Source organism: Ursus maritimus, unplaced genomic scaffold (assembly GCF_017311325.1).
Source record: "Ursus maritimus isolate PB19 unplaced genomic scaffold, ASM1731132v1 scaffold_5, whole genome shotgun sequence".
Lineage (NCBI taxonomy): Eukaryota > Metazoa > Chordata > Mammalia > Carnivora > Ursidae > Ursus > Ursus maritimus.
Window position 1 is genome coordinate 88,882,030 of NW_024426663.1, and position 22,887 is coordinate 88,904,916.

Sequence of the window (22,887 nt, forward strand, 5' to 3'; positions counted from 1 at the left end):
CACAGCAACCTTTTTCATGACACATCTCCAAAGGCAAGAGAAACAAAAGAAAAAATGAACTTGTGGGGCTTTATCAAGATAAAAAGCTTCTTCACAGCCAAGGAAACAGTCAAAAAAAATAAGAGGCAGCACACGGAATGGGAGAATATATTTGCAAATGATGCTACAGATAACAGACTGGTATCCAAGACCTACAAAGAACTTCTCAAACTCAATACACGAGAAACAAACAAATCATAAAATGGGCAGAAGATATGAACAGACACTTTCCAATGAAGACATACAAATGGCTAACAGACACATGAAAAAATGTTCAAAATCATTAGCCATCAGGGAAATTCAAATCAAAACCACACTAAGATACCACCTTATGCCAGTTAGAATGGCAAAAATTGACAAGGCAAGAAACAACAATTGCTGGAGAGGATGTGGAGAAAGGGGATCCCTCCTACATTGTTGGTGGGAATGCAAGTTGCTACAGCCACTCTGGAAAACAGTGTGGAGGTCCCTTAAAAAGTTAAAAATTGAGCTACCCTATGATCCAGTCATTGCACTACTGGGTATTTACCCCAAAGATATAGACGTAGTGAAGAGAAGGGCCATATGCACCCCAATGTTCATAGCAGCTTTGTCCACAATAGCTAAATTGTGGAAGGAGCTGAGATGCCCTTCAACAGATGACTGGATTAAGAAGATGTGGTCCATATATACAATGGAATATTACTCAACCATCAAAAAGAATGATTTCTCAACTTTTGCTGCAGCATGGATGGGACTGGAGGAGATAATGCTAAGCGAAATAAGTCAAGCAGAGAAAGACAATTATCATATGGTTTCATTCATTTATGGAACATAGGATTAGCAGGAAGATTGGTAGGAGAAGGAAGGGAAGAATGAAGGGGGGGGTAAACAGAAGGGGGAATGAACCATGACAGACTATGGACTCTGGGAAACAAACTCAGGGCTTCAGAGGGGAGGGGGGTGGGAGAATAGGATAGGCTGGTGATGGGTATTAAGGAGGGCACGTATTGCATGGTGCACTGGGTGTTATACGCAAGTAATGAATCATGGAACTTTACATCAAAAACTAGGGATGTACTGTATGGTGACTAACATAATATAATAAAAAATATTAAATAAAAAAAAGCAATACTTGGGGAAAATTTACACTATTAAATATTTATATTAGAAAAGAAAAAATTTCAATTAGTAATCCATTTTTTCCACCTTAAGAAATTAGAAGCAAAATAAACCCAGAGCAAGCAGAAGGAAAAGTAATAAAGAACAGAAATCAATTAAATTGAAAAAATAGGGAAAATCTATGAAAACTATATGTGGTTCTTTGAAAAGATCAATAAAATTGATAAATCTCTAGCAAGACTAGTAAAGGAAAAAGGGAGAAGATCTAAGCTAACAATATCAGGAATGGAACGGAACATCACCACAGACCCTGCTGACATTAAAAGTATAATAAAAGAACACTGCAAGTAACTCTATGCACATAAATTAAACAAATTTGATGAGATAGAACAATTCCTCAAAAATCACAAACTACTAAAATTTGCCCAAGAGGAAATAGGTAACTTGCATAATTTCATCTCTATAAAAAAGTGTTTTCAAAATTTAAACCTTCTAAAGAAAGAAATCTTTAGGTCAGGATGATGTCAGTGGCTTCATCAGGGAAATAACTTAAAAAAACATATTAAAGAAGAAAGAGAAATCACATCAATTCTACACAACCTCTCACAGAAAACAGATGTGAAGGGAACCCTTTCCAACCCATTTTGTGAGGCCAGCATTACCCTGAGGAGAAAGCCACACAAATACATACATGAAAACTACAAACCAGAATTACTCAAGAACATAAATATAAATATACTCAACCAAACAGCATCCCATTGAATCAGAAACATGTAAAAAGAATAACACACCACAATCAAGTGGCCTTAATTCCAGGATTGCAAGTCTGGTTAAATATTTTTAAATAACTAAAGGAGATGTAAGCAAAAATGGCAAAATAACAACTTTTTAAAAATTGCGTAAAACTCTCCTCCATAGAAGCAATTAAAACACTTGCAAAAATTGTTGGAATCAACTTTTTCAGAGCTCTGGAAATTAACTGAAGGCTTGCAGCATCTAGGGAGCATATATTCCAGGAAAACAGCTGAATCTCAGTAAGAACATCAAGAGTTGTGGTGTTTGAACTTACCAAATTTTCATATCTGTCTCCCTAACCCTGAGGTAGCCTGTTAAATCAATAGTCCATGGCAGCCTGGAAGTCACATGAGGGGAGCAGAATGGGGCCTTGCAGAATGGGGCAAAAGCCCCATTCCTAGAGAACTGTCATTATTTGACCTATGTGGTGGTTCACTGCAAAACTCCACTCATAAGACTGACTTCCTTCCTTCCTTTTCTCCTTCCTTCCTTCCTTCCTTCCTTCCTTCCTTCCTTCCTTCCTTCCTTCCTTCTTTCCTTATCATTCAAGCCTGAACAGAACCTCACCCAATACAAACAGCCTTTTCCACATCAGTATTTGTTGAAAACAATCAGAGGCAATTACTGAACATCATGGCTGCCCAAGGTGGTGGATATCAGTTGGGCAAACAACAGGCTAACAAATCAGCTTAAAAGCAAAAGCTGCAGAATGTGATATCCATAGAGGGCTTTGGAAATCTCTGGCACATTCCTGGGTGTCTAGAAGGCCACACATATATCTACACACAGGAATCACTGAGAAGGCCCTAAACTCACACATCAGGCTAACCTTGAGGCTGTGGAAGCATAACATAAGGGCAAATATGGAGTCATAAATTGCCTGGCTAAGTGGCATATGCATGCATCAACACGCACACAAAGGCCCTTGACAAGAATCAGGAGACTTACTGGTTACAGGAATCTAAGGAAATCACTGTAAAACCATTAGCTAACCAATAAGCTAACCAACGAGAAACTTCAGTGGTTCACACAGTAAAAAATGCAGACTTCACAGAAATAGTTCAGAAAAGTCCCTGAACACACAAACAATAGTAACGAAAACAAACACCAACAACAATGAAGTGGGGAGGGAGTTGGACAATCCGAACTCAAGTTCCCACATTATATTACTTAATATTTCACTTATCAACAAAGAATTACATGACATGCAAAGAAGCACAGCCCATTGCAGGAAAGGAATGAGTCAACAGAAACTGTCCCTGAGAACGTTCAGATATTGTCTCACTAAATAATGTTTTTACATCAGCTAGTTTAAATATGTTCAGAAAACTAAAGGAAACCATTTTTCATCAAATAAAGAAATGTATGAGAACAATGTGTCACCAAATAGAGAATATAAATAACAAGATAGATTTCTAAGACTAAATAGAAATTCTAGGTTTGAAAAGTATAACTGGAATGAAGTCACTAGAGGGGTTCAACATCTGATTTGAGCAGACAGAAGGAAAAAATCAGCAAACTTGAACACAGGTCTCATGAAATTACCCAGTCTGAAGAGCAGAAAGAAAAAAGAATGAAGAAAATGAACAGAGCCTTAAATGGCTGTGGGGCAACATATGTACAAGGGGGATTTATAGGGAGAGGAGAAGAGAAAGGGGCACAGAGAATATTTAAGAAAGAATGACCAAAAATCTCCAAAATTAACATTCAAGAAGCTCAACAAACTCCAAGAAAGATGAACTAGGGAGAGCCACACTGAGACAGATTACACTAAAACTGTCAACAGCCAAAAACAATGAGAATCTTGAAAGCATAAAAAGAGAAGCAACTTGTCACATACAAGGGCTCCTACCAAGAGTGACAGCTGATTTCTCTTCAGAAACCATAGAGGCCAGAAGTTAGTAGGTGATATTTTAAAGTGCTCAGTGAAAAGTGAAAAAAACTATCAACCAAGTACTTTATATCTGGCAAGAGCATCCTTAAAATGAAGTAAAAATTAATACATTCCCATTGACACAAATACTGAGGATTTTATTGCTATTATAACTGTCCTACAAGAAATGCTAGATAGGCATTTCAGGCTTAGATGAAAAAACACTGACAGTAACTTGAAATCATATGAAAAAATAGAGAATAGTAGGTAAATGTAAAAGCCAGTATTACAGCATTGCTTTAGTTTTTAACTCTTCGTTTTCCTATGTGACTTTAAATACAAATGCATAAACAATAATTACAAAACCATAAAGTTAATTCACTGAAGTTAGTGTATAAAGACATTAATTGTAACAATAACAACATAAAGCAGCATTTTGTGTGGGGGCACAGAGCTGTAAAGGAGCAGTTTCTTAATTAAAGATAGTATAATTTTAAACTTGAATATTATAAAGTTAAGATATTAATTGTGATTACCACTGAGGGTATCCACTAAGAAAAAACTAGATGGACAGATACATGGCTAGAGTAGATGTTATATGTATATATAATATATATAAAGTTATATTAAATTCAATTATAGTAAATATATACACTTAGTAAATGAAACACCAGAAAAAAATCAATTAAATATAAAAAAGACAGTAATGGAGAGAATAAAGAACAAAAAAAGATATGACATATAAAAAAAACAAAGAGCAAAATAGCATGAGAAAGTCTTTCCTTACTAAAGTAATACTGAAGTATTACTTTAACTGTAAATAGATTTAATTCTCCAATTAAAAGGTAGAGATTGGCAAAATAAATTTTTTTTAAAAAACACATGCTGTCTACAAGAAACTCACTTTAGATCCAAAGACACGAATAGGCTTAAAGTGAAAAGATGCTCCTTAAAAATAGCAACCAGAAGAGACCTGAGTTATTTGTACTAATGTCAGGCAGAACAGACTTTAAGGCAAAAACCATACAAAACACTATATATTTAGTGATAGATGCATTGATTAAAGACATCATAAATTGATAAAAGGGTCAATTCAGCAAGAAGATCTCACAACTATAAACATAAGCACAACTCACAGGAGAGACCAAACTGTATGAAGTGAAAACTAATAGATTAAAGAGAGAAAGAGATAGTTGTACAATAATAGTTGGAGACTTTGATGCCCTGTTTTCAGTAATGGACAGACAAACAGAAGCTCAGTAAGGAAACAGCAGTGTACACCAGGTAGACCCAGTGGACTCTACAGAAGTCTCCAGCCCACCACAGCAGGAGACACACTTTAGTCAAGCACCCACAGAATGTTCTCTAGCACAGAAACATGAGTTAGGCCAGGAAATGAGTCTCAGTAAATGTAAAGAGATTGAAATAGTACAGGGTATCTTTTCCAACCACAGTGAAGTGAAGCTAGAAATCACTAATAAAAGGAAAATTGGAAAATCCACAAGTCTGTCAAAATTAAACAACACACTCTTAAAGAAGAATTATAAGGAAAATTAACAGATATTTTGAGATAGATGGAAATGAAACCACAACACACCAAGACTAATAAGATGCACTGAAAGCAGTGCTCAGAGGAAAATTCAGAGCTATAAATTATAGGCTTATGTCAGAGAAGATGAGCACAAGTCAATAACCCAACTTCACACCTTAAGAAACTAGAGAAAGAAGCGTAAGTGGAACCCTAAGTTAGAAGAAGGAAATAAAGTCTATAGCTGAGATGAATGAAATAGAGAATAAAAAAGCAATAGAAAGAATGAAGGACATTTGAAAAGATCAACAATATTGACAAACCATTAGCTAGACTGACCAAAAAAGTTAGAGGACTCAAATTATGACAACAGAAACAAATGTGGGGACATTAGTACAGAGCTTACAGATATACAAAGGGTGGTAAAAGTACACCATCAACAAGCGAATGCCAACAAATTGGACAACCCAGATGAAATGGACAAACTCATAGAAACACACAAGTTACCAAAACTGACCCCAGAAGAAATAGAAAAGCTAACAGACATACAACAAGTATAAAGAGATTAAATCAGTAATCAAAAACAAAGTAAGAGGCATCCAGACTAGAAATAATGAAGTAAAACTATCTGTACATACAGGGGACACCTTTTTGTATCTAAAAAAAAAAAATCCTTAGGAATCCACAAAATAATTAATAGGTGAATAAATCAGTTCNNNTTGGAGGATGCAACACCAATGTTCAAAAGTTAATTCTATTTCTATATATTAGTGTGAACCATCCAAAGAGAAAATTTAAAAAACAATTCCATTTAAAGAAACATTGAAAATAATAAAATACTTAGCAACAAACTCAACAAGTCTTCTACACTAAAAACTATAAACTCTTGAAAAAATTTGAAGACCTACATAAATAGACAGCCTGTACTTATAGACTGAAAGACTGTTAAGATAGCAATACTCAAATTGATCTACACATTCAGTACAATCTCAATCAAAATGCCAGCTTCCTTTTTGAGAAATTTGAAAAGCTGATCCTAAAAATCATGTGGAAATGCAAGAGACCTCAAATACCAAAAACAATCCTAAAATAAAAAGAACAAAGTTGGAGGACTCACACTTCCCAATTTCAAAACTCACCACAAAGCTACAGTGATCTAGACTGTGGTACTGACATAGGACAGACAGATATATATATCAATAGAACAGGAGCGAAAATCCAGAACTAAATCCTGACATTAATGGTCAACTAATTTTTCACAAATGTGCCAAGAAAATTTAACAGGGAAGAAAGCTTGTTCAACAGACAATGCTGAAATAACTGGATTTCCACATGCAGAGGATGAAGGTGGATCTCCATGTCAACTGTACAGAAAAACTAAATCAAAATGGATCAACGACCTAAATGTAAGAGCAAAAGCTAGACAACTCTTAGAAGAAAACAGGTGTCAATTTGTGCGACCTTGGATCAGGCACTGGTTTCTTAGATAGGACACCAAACATACAAGCAAACAAAGAGGGTACATGGGACTTCATCACAATGTAAAAACTTTTGTGCATCAAAAGACACTATCAACAAAATGAATGGGAGAAAATATTTGCAAATCTTTATCTGATAAGGATCAAGTATCTGGAATACATAAAGAACTCTTACAAGGGCTTCAGAGGGGAGGGGGTGGGGGAATGGGATAGGCTGGTGGTGGGTAGTAAGGAGGGTACGTATTGCATGGTGCACTGGGTGTTATAGGCAACTAATGAATCATCGAACTTTACATCAAAAAAAAAAAACTAAATCAAAACAAATCACTCCAAAAAAAAATAATAATAAAAAATAAGTACTCTAAAAAAGAAAAAAAAAAGAACTCTTACAACTCAATAATAAAAAGATAAACAACACAATTTAAAAATCAGGCAGAGGACCTGAATAGATGTTTCCCCAAAGAAGACATCCAGATGGCCAACATGTATATGAAAAGACGCTCAGCATCACTCATCACCAGGGAAATGCAAATCAAGACCACAATGAGATACCACCTCACACACACTAGTGTGGCTAGAAGCAAAAAATAAATGAAATGAAAATAATGAGTGTCGGTGAGGATGTAGAGAAAACAGATTCTTGCACAGTATTGGTGGGAGTGTAAAAGGGGGCAGCCACTCTGGGAAATGGTACTCCAGGGAGTGAAGTATAAAATTACCATATGACCAAGCAATACTAAGAGAATTGAAAGTATTTGTTCACCTGTACAAGAATGTCCTAGCATCACTGTTCACAACAGCCAAATACTGGGATCAGCCACAACGTCCGTTAGCTGATGAAAAGGTAGACAAATTGTGGGATAAAACCCACATGGCGGAATGTTACTGGGTTGTAAGAACGAAGCGTTGACACACAGTACAACACGGATGGACTTTGGAAACACAATGCTCAGTGCAAAGAGCCAGAACCAAAAGGCTACATGCTATGTGATCCCACTTAAATAAAATGTCCACGATAGGCAAATCCAGGGCAGAAAGTGGACTCGTGGTCACCAGGGGCTGGGGGAAGCCGAACACGCGGTGATGGTGGGTTTGCTGTTTTATAGGGTTATGAAAATGTTCTAGAACTAGGTGGTGGTGTGGTTGCACTGGTCCACCCACACTGTAAAAGGGTGGATTTATGGCGTTTTACCCAATTAACCTAGCACTGGTTTGTGTTCAGCCTCCTGCCCCAAGTCTCACACACTGCCAGCCACTGCCATCCAGAACTTTCCATACACACACTCTCTGAGTGCCACCCACCTGACACACTTGAGCTCATCCTCCAGGATCCTCCCGCCTGGCAAGCCCTGGTCCCCTCTCTTGCCTACCTTGCCCCCTTAACCCTGGTCCTGAGGCCAGAATTCACAGGGTCTGGATGGAAGGCAGACCGTGCTGCCCCCAGAGGGCCAGGGATGGTCTTATGGGCAGAGTCTCTCAGCAAAGCCCTAGAAGCCCCATTACTACTTCACAGATGGGGAAACTAGGTCACAGGGAGAAACTGCATGAAGTCCCAGGGTGGCAGGATCAAATGGCCACAAAGGGGGTCTTAGGACAGCAGGCTTTGTCCTCTCCTGGGTCTGGAGGTCAGGAGTCTGCAGTCAAGGTGTCACAGGGCCGTGCTCCCTCTGATGGCTCCAGGAGGGGCCCTCCTGCCTCTCCCAGCTGGTGGCGGGGAGCGGTCAGGTATCTGGACTTGTGGCCGCGTCTCCCCAATCTCTGCTTTTGTCACCACGTGGCCATCTCAAATCCCCCTCTCCCCTCTCTCCTACAGACACTTGTCATGGGACTCAGGGCCCACTCTGAGCCAGGATGCTCTCACCTCAAGATCCCCACCTTAATCACCTCTACAAAGACCCCATTTCCACACATGGCCACGTTCTGTGGTCCAGGCAGACATGAGCTTCAGAGGGACACAACACTGACAACTTGCCCAAGGTGACCCAGCAGGGGTGAGATCTGACCTTGTCCACACTCTGATCCCAGCACTGCCTGCCTTGAAGGGGGTATCCAGACTCAGAGTGCAACCACCCCATGTGGGTATGGGGTTGTCCCAGGGCACACACAGGCCCCTCAGCAGATCCAGGCTGGCCACAGAAGCCCAGCTTCTCCACCCTCAATGTCCCACTGCCCAGACAGTAAAGCCAGGGGCTCATTTTTCCAGGCTATCTGCAATGGGGTGTGGCCATCAAAGCTGTTTTAAGCCATTGAGTTTGTGATAACTTGTTGCACAGCAATTAAAAAATGCACACACAAAAAAAACACCTCCTGCATGTTCTTCCCACCTTGAATGTGATGGCTGGAGCTGTGGAAACCATCTTGTGACCAGAAGGCAACAAGTATTAGGAAGATCCTTATCTCGTGCTCAGGGTGGCAGAGAACTAGAGTCAAACAGAGCCTGTGTCCCTGTGGTGTCCCTGTGGGAATCTGCTACAAATGGTCCCTGATAATCCAAGCCTCCCTGTGTCCACACCCTCAGCAGTGAGGCCTACTTCTCCCCCACCTGGAAACCAGATTCGCACAGTGGAACAACTAGAGGTCACACTCTGAGCACAGACCTCAACAAGCCCTGTAGCACCTGCTGTTCCCTGAGGGGAACACAGTCACAATGTGAAGGAGCCTGGACTACCCACATGGAAACACGGACCCCAGGGTGGAGATGCCATGAGGAGAGAACGAGGCCCCAGACACAGGAGTGAGCCCAGCCAACATCACAAGGAGCCAGAGGCTTGCCATCAGGCAGACCCATGCACTGAAGCCACCCCTGCTGGGACATTGGATGCACAGATGAGGCCAGGCTGGATCCTCCTGCCCCAGACCACACCTCATGGAGCAGAAATGAGCGGTCTCACTGAGCCCTGCCCGAAACCCTGACCACAGAGCCAACTGTCTCCAAGATTTGGGGTATTGGTTCCTTGGCACTAGATAACTGACTGATACGGGCCTGACCCAGCCCCCATCAAAACATGTCCTCCGAGCCTGCTCCTGGGATGTAGTCACACGTTGGCTTTGACAACTGACCTGTGACGTCCAGGTGGAAGGACACCTTCTGGCCCCCGGCCTCGCAGCTGTACTCCCCAGCATCTGCCTTCCCCGCCTGCTGCACCACCAGCCGCCTGCTGCAGCCCTTGGCCTCCACGTGCACTTTGGAGCTCGTGCTCAGCTTCTTCCCGTCCTTGTACCACGTCACCTCTGTCTGGGCCTGGGCCACCTCACAGCTCAGGGTGGCATTGGCACCCGCCCTGGTGTGCACCTTACTGCGTGCTGGCTGCTCCTTGGCAAACACCGCAGGGGGCTCTGGGGACAGAGAGGATACACCTGATCAAGGACTCCATGTATACGTTAGGAAGGCAGCATTGGGGGAAGGACTACACAGGGAGGCAGTGGAACTGGAAACTTCTCCAGGCTCTGCATCAGCTGTGGGGTCTGGAAAGCCTCAGAGCCTGTTCTACATTGAAGAACAAAGTTTATGTACCCATTCTGTAACTACTGTGGGTGGGCTTCTTCAGGTGGGGACAGTCCATTCTACCACTGCTCCTCATGGACTGTCCCAGGTGGGACCGTACATTCTATCCCTGATCCACATGGGCTGTTCCAGATGGAATCACACATACTATCACTGCCCCATGTGTGTTGTTTCAGGTGGGACCACATATTCTATCCCTGCTCCATGTAGGCTGTTCCATATGGGACACACATTCCATCCGTGCTCCACGTGGGCCTTGGAGGTTAGGACCAGACATTCTAGCACTGCTTCAAGTGGGCTGTTCCCGGTGGGACCTCACATTCTATCACCACCCCACATGGGCTGTCCAGCTGGGGACCATACATTCTATCCCTGTTCCACGTGGGTAGTTCCAGTTGGGGACGAGACAGTCTACCACACTCTATGTTAGCTGTTCCTGTTGGGGCCATACATCAACCAGTGCTCCACCTAGGCTATTCCACGTCGGAACTATGTATTCTAGACTGTTCCCGAGGGCTGTCGACGTGGGGTCTCTACACTCTAGCGCTGCTCCACATGAGCTGTTCCAGGTCGGGACCACATTTGGACACTGGTCCACGTGGGCTCTTCCGGTCAGATGACAAACTCTTTCTGTCCAGATGGGGAACATACACTCTATCACTGCTCTGCCTGAGGGCTCCTCCATGGGGACCATACTGGGATACACCAGTCAGGTTGCACAGGTACACCCAAACCCTTCCATGTACACCTCCCCATCCAAACTCTCTTGGCTCAGCCACGTGTATGAGAATAGGAGGCAGAAGGAGGGACCTGCGAAGAGATAAGTCTAATGGAAAGAGCTCCAGAGTCCATCTGGATTGCATGCTAATCCCACCATCAGCCTCGATCAAAGCTAGAGTTTTAACCCAAAGGACTGACCTGCGACATCCAGGTGGAAGGACACCTTCTGGCCCCCGGCCTCGCAGCTGTACTCCCCAGCGTCCGCCTTCCCTGCCTGCTGCACCACCAGCCGCCTGCTGCAGCCCTTGGCCTCCACGTGCAATTTGGAGCTCGCGCTCAGCTTCTTCCCGTCCTTGTACCACGTCACCTCTGTCTGGGCCTGGGCCACCTCACAGCTCAGCGTGGCGCTGGCCCCTGCCTTGGTCTGCACCTCGCTTCGTGCTGGCTGCTCCTTGGCAAACACCACAGAGGGCTCTGGCAATGGAGAGGATGCATGGTCAGAAGCCCCACAGAGGTGAGGTTTCCAAGTCCTGGGGCCAGAGCAGAGCACTCTCTAGACTCCAGGCAACATTGGGAATCCTTCACGGTCAAGTGCTGCTGGTAGGGCCCTGCTCAGGCGCAGGGGGACCTCATGTCCTGACCCCTGCTGGGCATGGTGGGGAGCAGCCTCTGGGCATCATGATGCACAGCCAGGCCAGTGCCTGGGAACAGATAGAGGGAGTCCTGGGGGGCAGTGGCTGAGACCCTACTAAGGGCCAGGACTCGAACAAAACTGGACTCAGAATGTGCCAAGAGGCCCCAGCAGCTTCTAGCAAGAGCCAGAGCCTCATGCATCAAGATCCCAATCTAAGCTGCTGAGGATGCTTCCCCTTTTGGGTCTTGTCTGCCTCGCTTCTTCCTCTTCAAAAAGAGAAAAAAGGCTGCAAATTTCCTTCTTATCTTTTATTTTCCATACCTACAACTTTTCTCACCTAAATATTAGCTCTGTGGGAAGTTCCTTTTCCCAAATCCAGAAGCAGCTGCCCCTCCCGGGCATTCTCAGAAGAAAGGAAGGGCCAGACAGCCTGGCCTCACAAGTCCTTGATGCAGCCAGACCTGCTCCCCACCCACCAAGCCCTGGAGGCTGCCGTTCACCTGAGACACGCAGCTGGAAGTCCACGAAGTCCTCGCCCACACGGCACGAGTAGGTGCCCTCATCCTGCTTGGTGACCAGGGCTGCCACCAGCCGGTGCTGCGTACCCACATCCTCCTGCAAGAAGCGCTGGCTGGAGCGGCTGAGCTCCGTGCCATCCTTGTACCAGCGCACGCGCACATGGGCCTCAGAGGTCTCACATTCAAAGTGCGCTGGGCCTCCAGCCACAGCATCCACACAGCCACCAGCTGTGTCCTTGTGCAGAAAGGGAGTGAGCCCTGCAAGGGCACAGGGGCAGGTCAGGGAAGCCAGCAGAGCCCTGGCCACACACACACCCACGTCGGTAGCACATGGAGACGCTTGGGGCCTGGAGGCCTCACCCAGACCAGGGTCCCCTTCAGAGGCAGGACTGGCTGGGATGCTGACTGCCAACCCCTGGAGTGCCACCTGCTCTTAGGAAGCCCCTCCCCGTACTGAGCAGAGCCTCCCCTCCCCCATCCTCCCCACAGGGTCACCAGAGCCCTTGTCCACCCCACCCCCCACCCCACTATGGGGACAGAGAACAGTGGCTCCCACTGCCCAGACCCCCTAGGACCTGCCCAGATCTGGGGAACATAGAGTGTGGCTGTGACCATGGTGGACGTAACACACATACAGCAGGCATCACCTTGCACCAGGAGCTGGTAGGCGATGCGGCCCCCACCACTGACACACTCGTAGAGGCCAGCGTCATCTCGCACCACATCCCGCACCAGCAGCGCCCGCTTCCCGTCCGTCGCCTGCACCTCGTACTTGGGGCCTGGTGGCAACGCGTGGCCGTCCTTCAGCCACGTCACTGCTGCAGCCTGGTCTGACAGCTCGGCCAGGAGCTGCGCCTCCTCATGCAGCCGGGCCAGCACTTCCCTCACAGCTGCTACAGGACGCTTGGTGGTCAGTCCTGGGGCCGCTTGGGGCCACAGACAGGTGGACAGAAGGTGCATAGACAGAGAGGTGGCGGACAGGACAGAGGGAAGAGTGGAGGGGGGATGAACAGTGGAGAGGAAAGAAAAGGCATGGATGGAGGAGGAGGTAATGGGGGAGGGGATAGAGGTTGTGGACAGAGAGGGAGGGGACATTGGGGTGTGGGCAGGGGAGATGGATGGGGGAGGGGATGGAGAGGGAGTGAAGGGGAGGGAACACAGGAGAATGGACAGAGGTGGACAGAGGGGGTGGACGGGGAGGGGACAGAGATACAGGGGAGGGATGGGGGAAGGGATGCGGAGGGGACAACGGAGAGTGGACAGAGCAGGGAGAGTCAGGAATGAGGGAACAGGGAGAGACAGGAAATGAAGACACAAGAGGGCAGAGTGACAGAAGGAATCAGCAGAGGGAGGGGAGGAGGCAGATAGAAGAGTGAGGCTCTGCAGCCCCTCCTCCACTCACGCCCTGTGGCCAGGCCACCGCCAGCCCTGGCAAGTGCCTCACACCACCCTGCCCTGCCCAGCCCTGCCTCTTCCAGGAGACCACCCAGGAGCCCACCTGCCCTGGGACAAGCAGCAGCTCCAGGAGCCCCACCCCACCCCCGGGGCAGAGGCCTGGGGGTAGCAGCCGAGGTCCTCCTACCTCGGACCTCCATGCGGATGCTGCTCTCGATGCCGTTGGCCACGAACTTGAGCTCAGCGCCGTGCAGGCTGGCGGACACGCAGCGTATGGTGAGGGCATGCCGTGTGCCGTCGTGACGGATCACGAACACGGGGCTGGCCTTCAGGGCCTGCCCGTCCAGGAACCACTCGCCCGCCGAGGCCAAAGTGAGGTCCACAGAGAAGGTCACCTCGCCGCCCTCCACCGCCTCCACCGCCTTCAGAGGCGTCTTCACGGCCAGCTGGGGGGCTGCAGGGTGGGGGCTTCACCAAGGGGCCAGCCTCTGCCCTCCCGCCCTCCTCCTCCTGAGCCCGCACCCAAGCGCCCCCTCCCCCGGGAAGCCCATGGGGCAGGCACACAGAGCACGTCCACACTTACCCAGGTGGACAGTTCCTGGGAACTCGAGGTAGGGGCCGTGGCCAAAGCTGTTCACGGCTGACACCCGGAACTGGAAGTCCCCCTCCTCGGACACGTTGGCCACGGTCAGCTCACGCACATCCACCCACTCAGCCTCATGGCACCGGCTCCAGGTGTAGGCGCCAAGCCGCTTCTTTTCCACCAGATAACCATCGATGGGGACAGGGCGGTCCCCGTGGGGTGGTGGGGACCAGCTGAGGGTCACGGAGCACTCTGTCCTGGCCTTTACCACGGGGGCCTCTGGGGCGTGCAGGGGCGGCTTCCTAGGGGCTGGGCAGAGCACAGCCCCAAGATGTCACCGACTGGGAGCTCCCTCCCCAGGCAGGCCCTGGGTCCAAGGTCAACCCAGCCCTCCTGGGGGCGTGCTTTCACAGTCTGGACTGGCCATGGCCCAAGGGGACTGCTGGGCCAAGGGATGCTGTGGGCCCATGACCCCAGGCCCCAGCCCTGTGGCCATTTCCTCGGCTGCAGTGGAAACAGTGCCCTGGCTTTGGGGACACACAGTCCAGGGCCACCACAAACTGTCCAGGGGGCCCGGGGACAAACTCCATCTGTGTATCCAGGTCTTGGGCTAGGCAGTGACCAAACCAGGGCACAGTGACCATTCCAAGGGTGCTGAGACCCCTGTGCAGGGACACATTCCTACCCCAACAAAGGGCTGACCTAATGGGGGCTGGTGGGGGGAGGGACCTGCCTCCCAATCTACAAATTTGATACCAAAGGCCACAGAAAGAGGACATGCTCACGCACGATGTCCCACACCTGTCTCACCCACATGTGTGCTTCTAGAATAATCTGTATCTTCTACTTTGGTTTGCAGAGTGGGGGTCACCAGAACGCCTACTCTGCACTCACCTGGGGTGACCATAGTGAAGGAGGGCAGCAAACAAACCAGGGGTCCAAGGAAACTAGAGCTATGACCCGCTGGTCCAGCCCCCAAAGCCCTCCCTGCAGCAGGCCGGAGTGCACAGCGGGGGCGCAGTGGACAGAGGAAGGGGAAATAGCCCTGTCTATCCGAGGGGCACTCCCTGGGCCCTTACCAGACACAAAGAACTGCGTGGATGTCCGGCAGTCCCCAGCCATGAAGGTCACCTCGCCCATGTCCTCCAGGCTGCACTTGGAGATGGTCAGCGTGTGGCACGTGCCTTCAGTGGTGATGGCCACGCGGCCCCCGGCCATCACCTCCTCCTGGTTCCTCAGCCAGTGGACAGAGTCCTCAGGCCTGGCCAGCTCCACACAGAACATGGCCGTGTCCCCCACTCGCACCGCGGTCTTCCTCGGGAGCTTCCGGATGAGGTTGCCTGTGGTGCACAAGCGCCGGGGGACGGGTCAGACGGAGCGGGGGACGGGGGCTGCCCGCCTCTCCTCCCCGTCCACCTTCCGTCCCTGCACCGCCCCCTGCACCGCCGCTACACCGCCCTATGCCCCTCCTCCTGCTCTGCCACTCCTCGGGGCCCTGCTCGCCCCTCCTCGGAGCCCACCTTCAGCACCTGCCCCGCAACTCCTCCCTTCCCTCCTGCCCCCGCCCCGCCCTTGCCCCGCCCACCTTCCGCCCCTCCTCCGAGCCCACCTCTCGACCCACCCCTTCTCCACCCCACCCCGCGCGACCCCCGCCCACCTTGCACCGCGAGCTCCGCCACCGTGCGGCTGCCCTCCGCCGTCTCGCAGATGTAGACGGCGTCGTCGTCTGCCGAGACGTTGCGCACGGTCAGCCGGCGCTCGGTGCCCGCCTCCTCGATGCCGTACTTGGCGCTGGCCCACAGCCGCGTCTCCTCCTTGTACCACGCGGCCTCCGTGGACGGCAGCTCCACCTCGCACTGGAACGTGGCCGACTCCTTCTCCTGCACCTCCAGGTCCTGCAGCCGCTTCCTGAAGGGCACCGCGGGCTCTGCGGGGAGAGAGCGCGTGAGCCGGGCTGGGGCGGCAGGCCTGGGGCGGACAAGGCGAGAGCGGTGGGACGGGGAGAGGAGCCGGGAGGAGATGGAGGAGGAGGGGGTGGGGGGCGGAGAGTGGGGTCAGGGCAGGGGGGAGAGGCGGCGGTCAGGGCAGGAAGCAGGGCAGGTCAACGTTAGTCGGACTACGGGCTGGAGTGGGGGCAGGGGACCAGGGCAGGGGTTGGGTGGGAAGTCAAAGGAGCAGCAGGGATGAGTCCAGGGAGGTAGGGAGGTGGAAGGGGGGCAGGGGAGAGGCACAGAACGTAAAGAGTCCCCTCCCCTTAAATAGAAGATCTCTGGAAAGGAGGCACATAAAGCCACAGAAAGCCCCCCAGTGATGCTGCTCTCGGGCCGCAAAATCCGGTGGCTCACGCTCACACCCACGCCAGCAGCGAGGCAGCGGGACCAGGGGAGCCGCCCCTCGACTCCCCAAGCGCCGGCCATGGGCCAAGCCCCGCTGCCCTGTGCACTTTCCCCTGTGGGGCTTCTGTAGGGACCCCCGAGGAACAGGGCCATTTCCCCGCTGGAGCGATGGCACTGGGGCGTGTCCTGAAAGTTGGAGCGCCCTGAGACCCTACAGCGGGACGGAAGTGGAGGTGGGTCTCTGGTTTTAGGAGCCTCTCCAACAAAACCTGATATGTTGCCCACGCTTTTCCCCAGAATCCTGGGGCAGGTCCAGACCCCTACAGGGGTCCTCAACGGGAGCCTCTAAACTGGCCCAGAACCGCCTTCCGGCTCAACCTGGCGCGGCCCCAGCCCCTGCCCTACCTTCCTCCCCCGCTCTGCCAGGGAGACCCCCTTAGCATCCTGTGAGAGGGAGGGGGTGCCTGGGTCACCCGGCATCTCCCAGGCGGAGTGGCGCCGCGGACAAAGCGCCTTGTTATTCACTCATGTGACTCTCAAAAACAATGGAACAGGCTGAGGGTCATCCGCTGTCGCCCTCGTTCTGTGGCTCTGGAAACGCGAGAGCCGCCAAGACCTCTACCGTTCCAGGTGGAAAGGACTGGGGGAGGGGCTGGGGAGGCGCTTCTCGGGCAGTGACCAGGCGCGGGGATCCTGCGCCCAGCACCCTAGCTCACCTCGCACGACGACCAGCACGGAGCTGTAGGTTTGGCCCACCAGGTTGGACGCCGTGCAGGTGTAGAGGCCCCGGTCGGACTGCTTGCAGAAGAGGACCTTGAGCACGAAGTTCTCCTGAGCGTCCTCGTACACCACGTGCCGCCGGCCCTCGACCACCAGCTGCCCATCCTTCTTCCATACCGTCTCGGGCTTCGGCTCACCCGTCACGTAGCAGCTGAGGCGCGCGTGCTTGCCTTCAGTCACGGTGCAGGTGCGCGTGCCAGAACCTGGTGGCGAGGCCGGGGCGCCCTCGGCGCGCATCGCTTCGCGCCGCCGCTGCAGGTGCGCCAGAAGCGCGGCTGTGGAGGCCCCAGGAGGGCCCGCAGAGTCTGCGTCCGCGTCCACGGTGAGTGCGGCGTCCGCGCTGGCGGCGCCCAGCGGGTTCTCGGCGCGCACCGTGTAGGTGCCACCATCGCGGGGTCGCGCGGCCTGGATGCGCAGCGCGCTCACCTCGCCGCTGGCCTCCACGCGCACTCGGGGGGCGTCGGGCGCGCCCAAGCGCCGCCCGTCCTTGGCCCAGCTCACCGCCATAGGCGGCGAGCCGCGCACGCGGCAGCGGAAGGTGGCCTCCGCGCCCTCGCGCACGCGGATGGACGTGGGCCGCAGAAGGAAGTGGGGCGCCTGCTCGGCGCAAGCGGCCTCGGCGTCCACCTGCAGGCCCACAGCCGCGAAGGCCTCACCGATGGCGTTGCGCGCGCGGCAGACATACTGCCCGCTGTCGCCCAGCGCCAGGTCTAGGATGGTGAGACGGTACATGTCGCCGTCCTGGGCCAGGCGGAAGCGAGCGCCCGCCTCCACGGGCTGCTGGTCCTTCTCCCAGCTCACCTGCGGCGTAGGGTTGCCCACGATCTGGCAGCTCAGCGTGGCATCCTTGCCCACCGACACCACGAAGGCTTTGGGCCGGGTCAGGAATCGGGGTGCCCCACTGAATGAGTGATCCATGGTGGGGTGTGGGGGTGGCGGAAGGGACCTACGAGCAGGTTGGGGGAAGGTCATAATGGGGATGAATCCCCCACCTGCGCCCCACCTGGTGACTTCCCATCCAATTCCTCCTGAAGAACCCAGCCTAACCCAGGGTGGACGCACCCTCACCCCTCCCCCCATCTCCCCTCACCCCTGCAGGTAGAACTTCCAGAGGCACTGTGATCCAGAAACTCAGATTTGCCCCATTCTGGACATCTGGAGTCTGGTGCCACACCCCCCACACACACACAACAGGCTTTCCTAATAGGTGGGTGTCTCCTTCCTGTCCCCCCAGCTCTAGCCCCACACACACACCCCTCCAGGTCCAGTTAAACACCACACCAGCAATCTAGCTGGCCCTCCTCTGTGTTCCCCAGTGTCCTCCCTACCTGGGGGCCATGCTGCACCTCTCCACAGGGATCTACCTTTGTGTGTGTGTGTGTGTGTGTGTGTGTGTCCCCACTCCAGCTGCCTTCGGGTGACCAGTCCCCCTCCCCCACACACCACTGCCTCCTGGAGTCTGAAACCCCAAATCTGCCTATGTCTCCCCTACTCAAAGAGGAGGCGGCTCTCTGAACCTGGACAGGGCCTGGGGAGGCCTTCGGTGGGTGCCTGCTGCTGGCTCAACCCTGTCTGCGGTGCACCCGAGGTCACAGGTTCTCCATCCCAGGAGGCCCCCTCTGAGCCCCCTGCCCCTCCTCCTCCAGGTGACTCACCCTGCAAAGCCACACCTCTCGCTCTGTGCACCTCAGCCCTCCCTGCCCCGGGCAGCACCCATGACAACAGTCCTGTGTACTGGGCCTGTGGGCACCTCTCCGGGGGTCCCACCTCCTCTCAACCCTGAGGAGCAGGCAGGTGGAAACCCCGCTGCCAGGGCTTACAAGCCGCCCCCCACCCCAAGCCCACTGAGCTGCCCACTCGCTCGCTGGGAGCACCTGCTCCTCGCCCTGGGAGGGCACAGAGTCAGCTGTGTGCCCAGGGAGGGCAGGCAGAGAGTCCCCTGGGAAGAACCAGGGACGTCCAGGCTGAGACTGGCCAGGCAGACTGGCAGGGCCCGCTCACCGTACAGACTTTGTGTCTCCACTGGCTGGACACCCTGCAGGGAAAGGGTGCACACCACCCATACTGCAGGCCCCAGGTGACTAGCCTCTGCCTACCCCTGGCAGGCCCTGGCTGGCCTTCAGCACAGGTGGGTAAGGTGAGCCTGGGCCTGGCCTCCCCCTCCCCTACTTCTATAGGAACAGCAGCCCCCCGGGCTCGGGGCTGACCCCAAGTGCCTTAACTCCCTCCCCAAACCAGGGCTGGGCTTCCAGCATGGGCTGCCCATGGGGGGACAAGTGGGGTGACATTCTGGGCCCTTGGGCTCCCGTCCTGTGATTCAGGGCCTAATCCCCCTTAATCCCCCTCGAGGAAGTGAGCCCACACCAGCCTGCTGACTCACTGTGCGGTCAGCACCTCTGTCCCCTGCCCCCTACTGCCTGGCTAAGCTCTGGGGCTGGGAGGACCTGGGCGGGCAGCCACCCGAGCCCCGCCTCCATGGACGCCCTCCTGGGCCTTGATGTCCCTCTGGGAGGGGTTACTCTGATATCCAGGTCTCCAGAGGCCCTGAGCTCTGAGCTCCCAGTGCCCACCTCCTGAATCATGGTCTGAGGGTCCCCCTGAGGCAGGACACTGCCTCGTCACCCCCACCACTCCAGGTGCACATACGGGAGCTGGGTGCTCTGAGCTCATGAGCGGGCAGGGGCAGAGGGCCACCTCCATAGCTGGTGGCCCCTGGGGGCCAGGACTGGACAGGCAGTTCCCATCACTGCATGTGCTTAGGGGAAACCAGCCCAGGACCTTGGCAGATGACAGGCTGACCCCTGGATTGGGAAGAATGGGCAGAGACCCAAGATCTTCTCAGGCCCCCAGGGATGGTGCTGATGCCTAGCTTCCTGGTAAAGGGCCTGTGTTCCCCACCTCAATGCAGCAGACTCCTGAGACCTGGGGGGTCCCACAGACTGAAACGCCTCCAGGCAGGCATCCCCACTGGTCCGTAGGACCATGGCACCCTAAATGCTGGCCCAAGGACTTCAGAGACTCTCTCCTTCAGGCCAAGTGGGGGGGCACACTCTGGGGACCCCCAGAACTCCCGCTGGGCTTGGACATGCAGCGGTGAGGCAGGGGGCTCAGGAGGGGACACCTGGTCGGGACCTCAGCCCCAGCCTCCCAGGGAAGCCCCTTCCTCCCTCAGAGTGGACTCCTCCCCAGCTTGCCACTGGCAGGAACCTCCCTCCACATGGAGACCATGACCTCCCCACCCCCACCTGGGGTCATGCGCCTGAGCGTCCAAGTCCCTAGGGCTGACATGAGTCCTGCCCACAGCCTCCATCCTTGGTTTTCTAGAACTTGGCCAATCTTGGGGCCAAGTGGGAAGTGGCTTGCAGCCTGACTGCAGAACTTCGGTTCCCTCCTGGGAGCCCCTGCTGCCCCCTCCCCCTCCCTGCCCCTACCCTTCCAGAAAAGACTTCCACCCCACCGCAGCTCCTGGAGTCTGCGCCTCCCCCTAGACCCCTGGGCTGGCGGCTTCCCGAACTCCCGGGGAAATTCTTTCCTGGAGTCAGGTGTCAATGCCCCTCTGGCTGTCCCCTCTGCTGAGCCAACAGGCCCAAAATAGCCCCAGCTGTCAGCGGGCATCCATCTCAGCAGAGCTGGGGGCAGGGCCGGCCAGACCCCCAGGCCTCCCCTAGAGTAGGGGCCACGAATGAGGAGGTGAATGCACTCCACGGCCCCCTGACCTCCCATCCCTGCTGCTCCCTCCCCACGTGAGGGCCCAGCTCAGCTTACCAGGGTGTCAGGGGCTGGATTCCAGAGCCCCAACTTGGAGCTACACAGCCTGGCTGGACACCCCTCCCCAGGCCCCTCTGTACCCAGAGCCCTGACCTTCAACCAAACAGCCCTGGGGGAGAGGGGCTAGGCCTGGATGGCCCCCCACCCTGCCTGCTCTGCCTCCTCACCTGTCTCTACGGGAGGCTGGGAGCAGCACCCAGGCGTGGGACACAGACGATGGAGCAGGGGCTGCTGGGTCTCACCTCCCTCCACGGGCCCAGGACTGACACAGCTCCCACCCAGCAGCCCACTCTCTGGCCGGTCCTCAGACTGGTTGGGGACGAAAGGACAGGCGGACGCTGTCAGCTGAAGAAGGCTGGGCCCGCCCCCACTGCCAGCCAGCCCAGCCCAGCTCCAAAATAGCCCGGGTGTCACTGCCTGGGATTTGGTTTCACCCCCAGCCCCAGGGAGGCAAAGGGCAGAGGCTCTGGGCGGCCAGGTGTGGGGGTGGGGGAGCACGATGATGTGGGTGGGGCAGGGACCCCACCTGGTGGGGAACCCTGCTCAGACTAGCATCCTGGAGTACAAGGCAGGAAGGCGCCCAGGAGACCCAGGACCACCCAGAGGGGCACCCACAACCACCTCGAAGGGAACTGGGACCACCCAGAAAGGGACCCCAAACCACCCAGAGGAACAGGGGGACCCGGGCCACCCAGAAAGGGATCTAGAACCACCCAGAGCGACCCGGGGTCACCCAGAAAGGGACCCCAAACCACCCAGAGGGACAGAGGGACCCAGGGCCACCCAGAAAGGGATCTAGAACCACCCAGAGGGACCCGGGGTCACCCAGAAAGGGACCCCAAACCACCCAGAGGGACAGGGGGACCCAGGGCCACCCAGAAAGGGACCCAGAACCATCCGGAGGACACTCAGAACTGTCCAGAGGGGAGAGGGGGAACCCAGCACCTCCCAGAAAGGGACTCAGAGCCACCCAGAAGGGAGAGGGGGACCCAGGAGCAGGCCAAGAGCACTGGCCATCTGAAAAGTCCTGAGCCTCTGGGTGGAGGCGGGCAGCCAGAGCCCAGCACAGGCCCCAGCACCAGCCCCAATCTGTCCCCACCACACACATGCCCAAGACAAGTTCTTTATCCCTGGTCCTTCCTAGCAGCACCTGGCCTGGCTGGGTGTCCATGGCACCTTTAAATGGGAGCGGGGGGGGGGGGTCCCTGAGAACACAGCCAGGGACCTTCACTGGGCATGGACGAAGACTGCAGGTCCCAGGGTTGGACAGGCAGGACAACGGCCAGTGCTGCTACGTGCCCCAGGAAGACTGTCCCCAACTCCATCCCATAGCCCTGATGCAGGGACAAGCGTGGACAAAACACCAGGCCCACCTGGAGGACAGTTGGCCTCTGCCTGGTGGGGGTCTAACCAGGACCCAGAGGGGCCACCCTGTGGGAGTCCTGGGTCTCCAGGGAAGGGGCTGACCCTTGCCCCCAGCGGCCCAGGTCGGAGACACGCCCCCAGGGGCCCCATCTGAGGGTGGGGACCAGGGCAAGACACCCAGGCAGGCCCCTGAACCCACTCGACCCGAGGATCTCTCCTGCAGATGTGTCTACCCGCTGACCCCACCACAGCGGTCTGTGCGGGCCAGGGGTCCGGAGCACCCAGAGAAGAGGGAATGAGGGCAGGGAGGACGCAGACCCACCACAGCCATCATAAGGGACTGCTCTGCGTGCTCAGCTTCACCCCTGCCCCTGCGCCCCTGTGTGCCATGGGGAAACCAAGGCTCTGAGCACAGACCAGATGCCCTGGGGTACCCAAGTCTTCGCTCAGGCACCATAATAAAACCACA

General features: G+C 53.5%; 1 protein-coding gene across 1 annotated transcript in view; it reads right to left on the bottom strand.

Annotated features, from left to right (window-relative positions):
* LOC103678868 (obscurin) overlaps positions 1-18,203 on the bottom strand; it is a 160,679-nt gene extending 142,476 nt beyond the window's left edge. The window contains 9 exon segments of the mRNA XM_040622746.1: positions 9,875-10,150; positions 11,238-11,513; positions 12,174-12,449; positions 12,839-13,117; positions 13,774-14,040; positions 14,170-14,478; positions 15,249-15,509; positions 15,827-16,096; positions 17,222-18,203. Coding sequence (XP_040478680.1) covers positions 9,875-10,150; positions 11,238-11,513; positions 12,174-12,449; positions 12,839-13,117; positions 13,774-14,040; positions 14,170-14,478; positions 15,249-15,509; positions 15,827-16,096; positions 17,222-18,203 — 3,196 coding nt within the window.
* Positions 18,204-22,887: the final 4,684 nt, after the last annotated feature.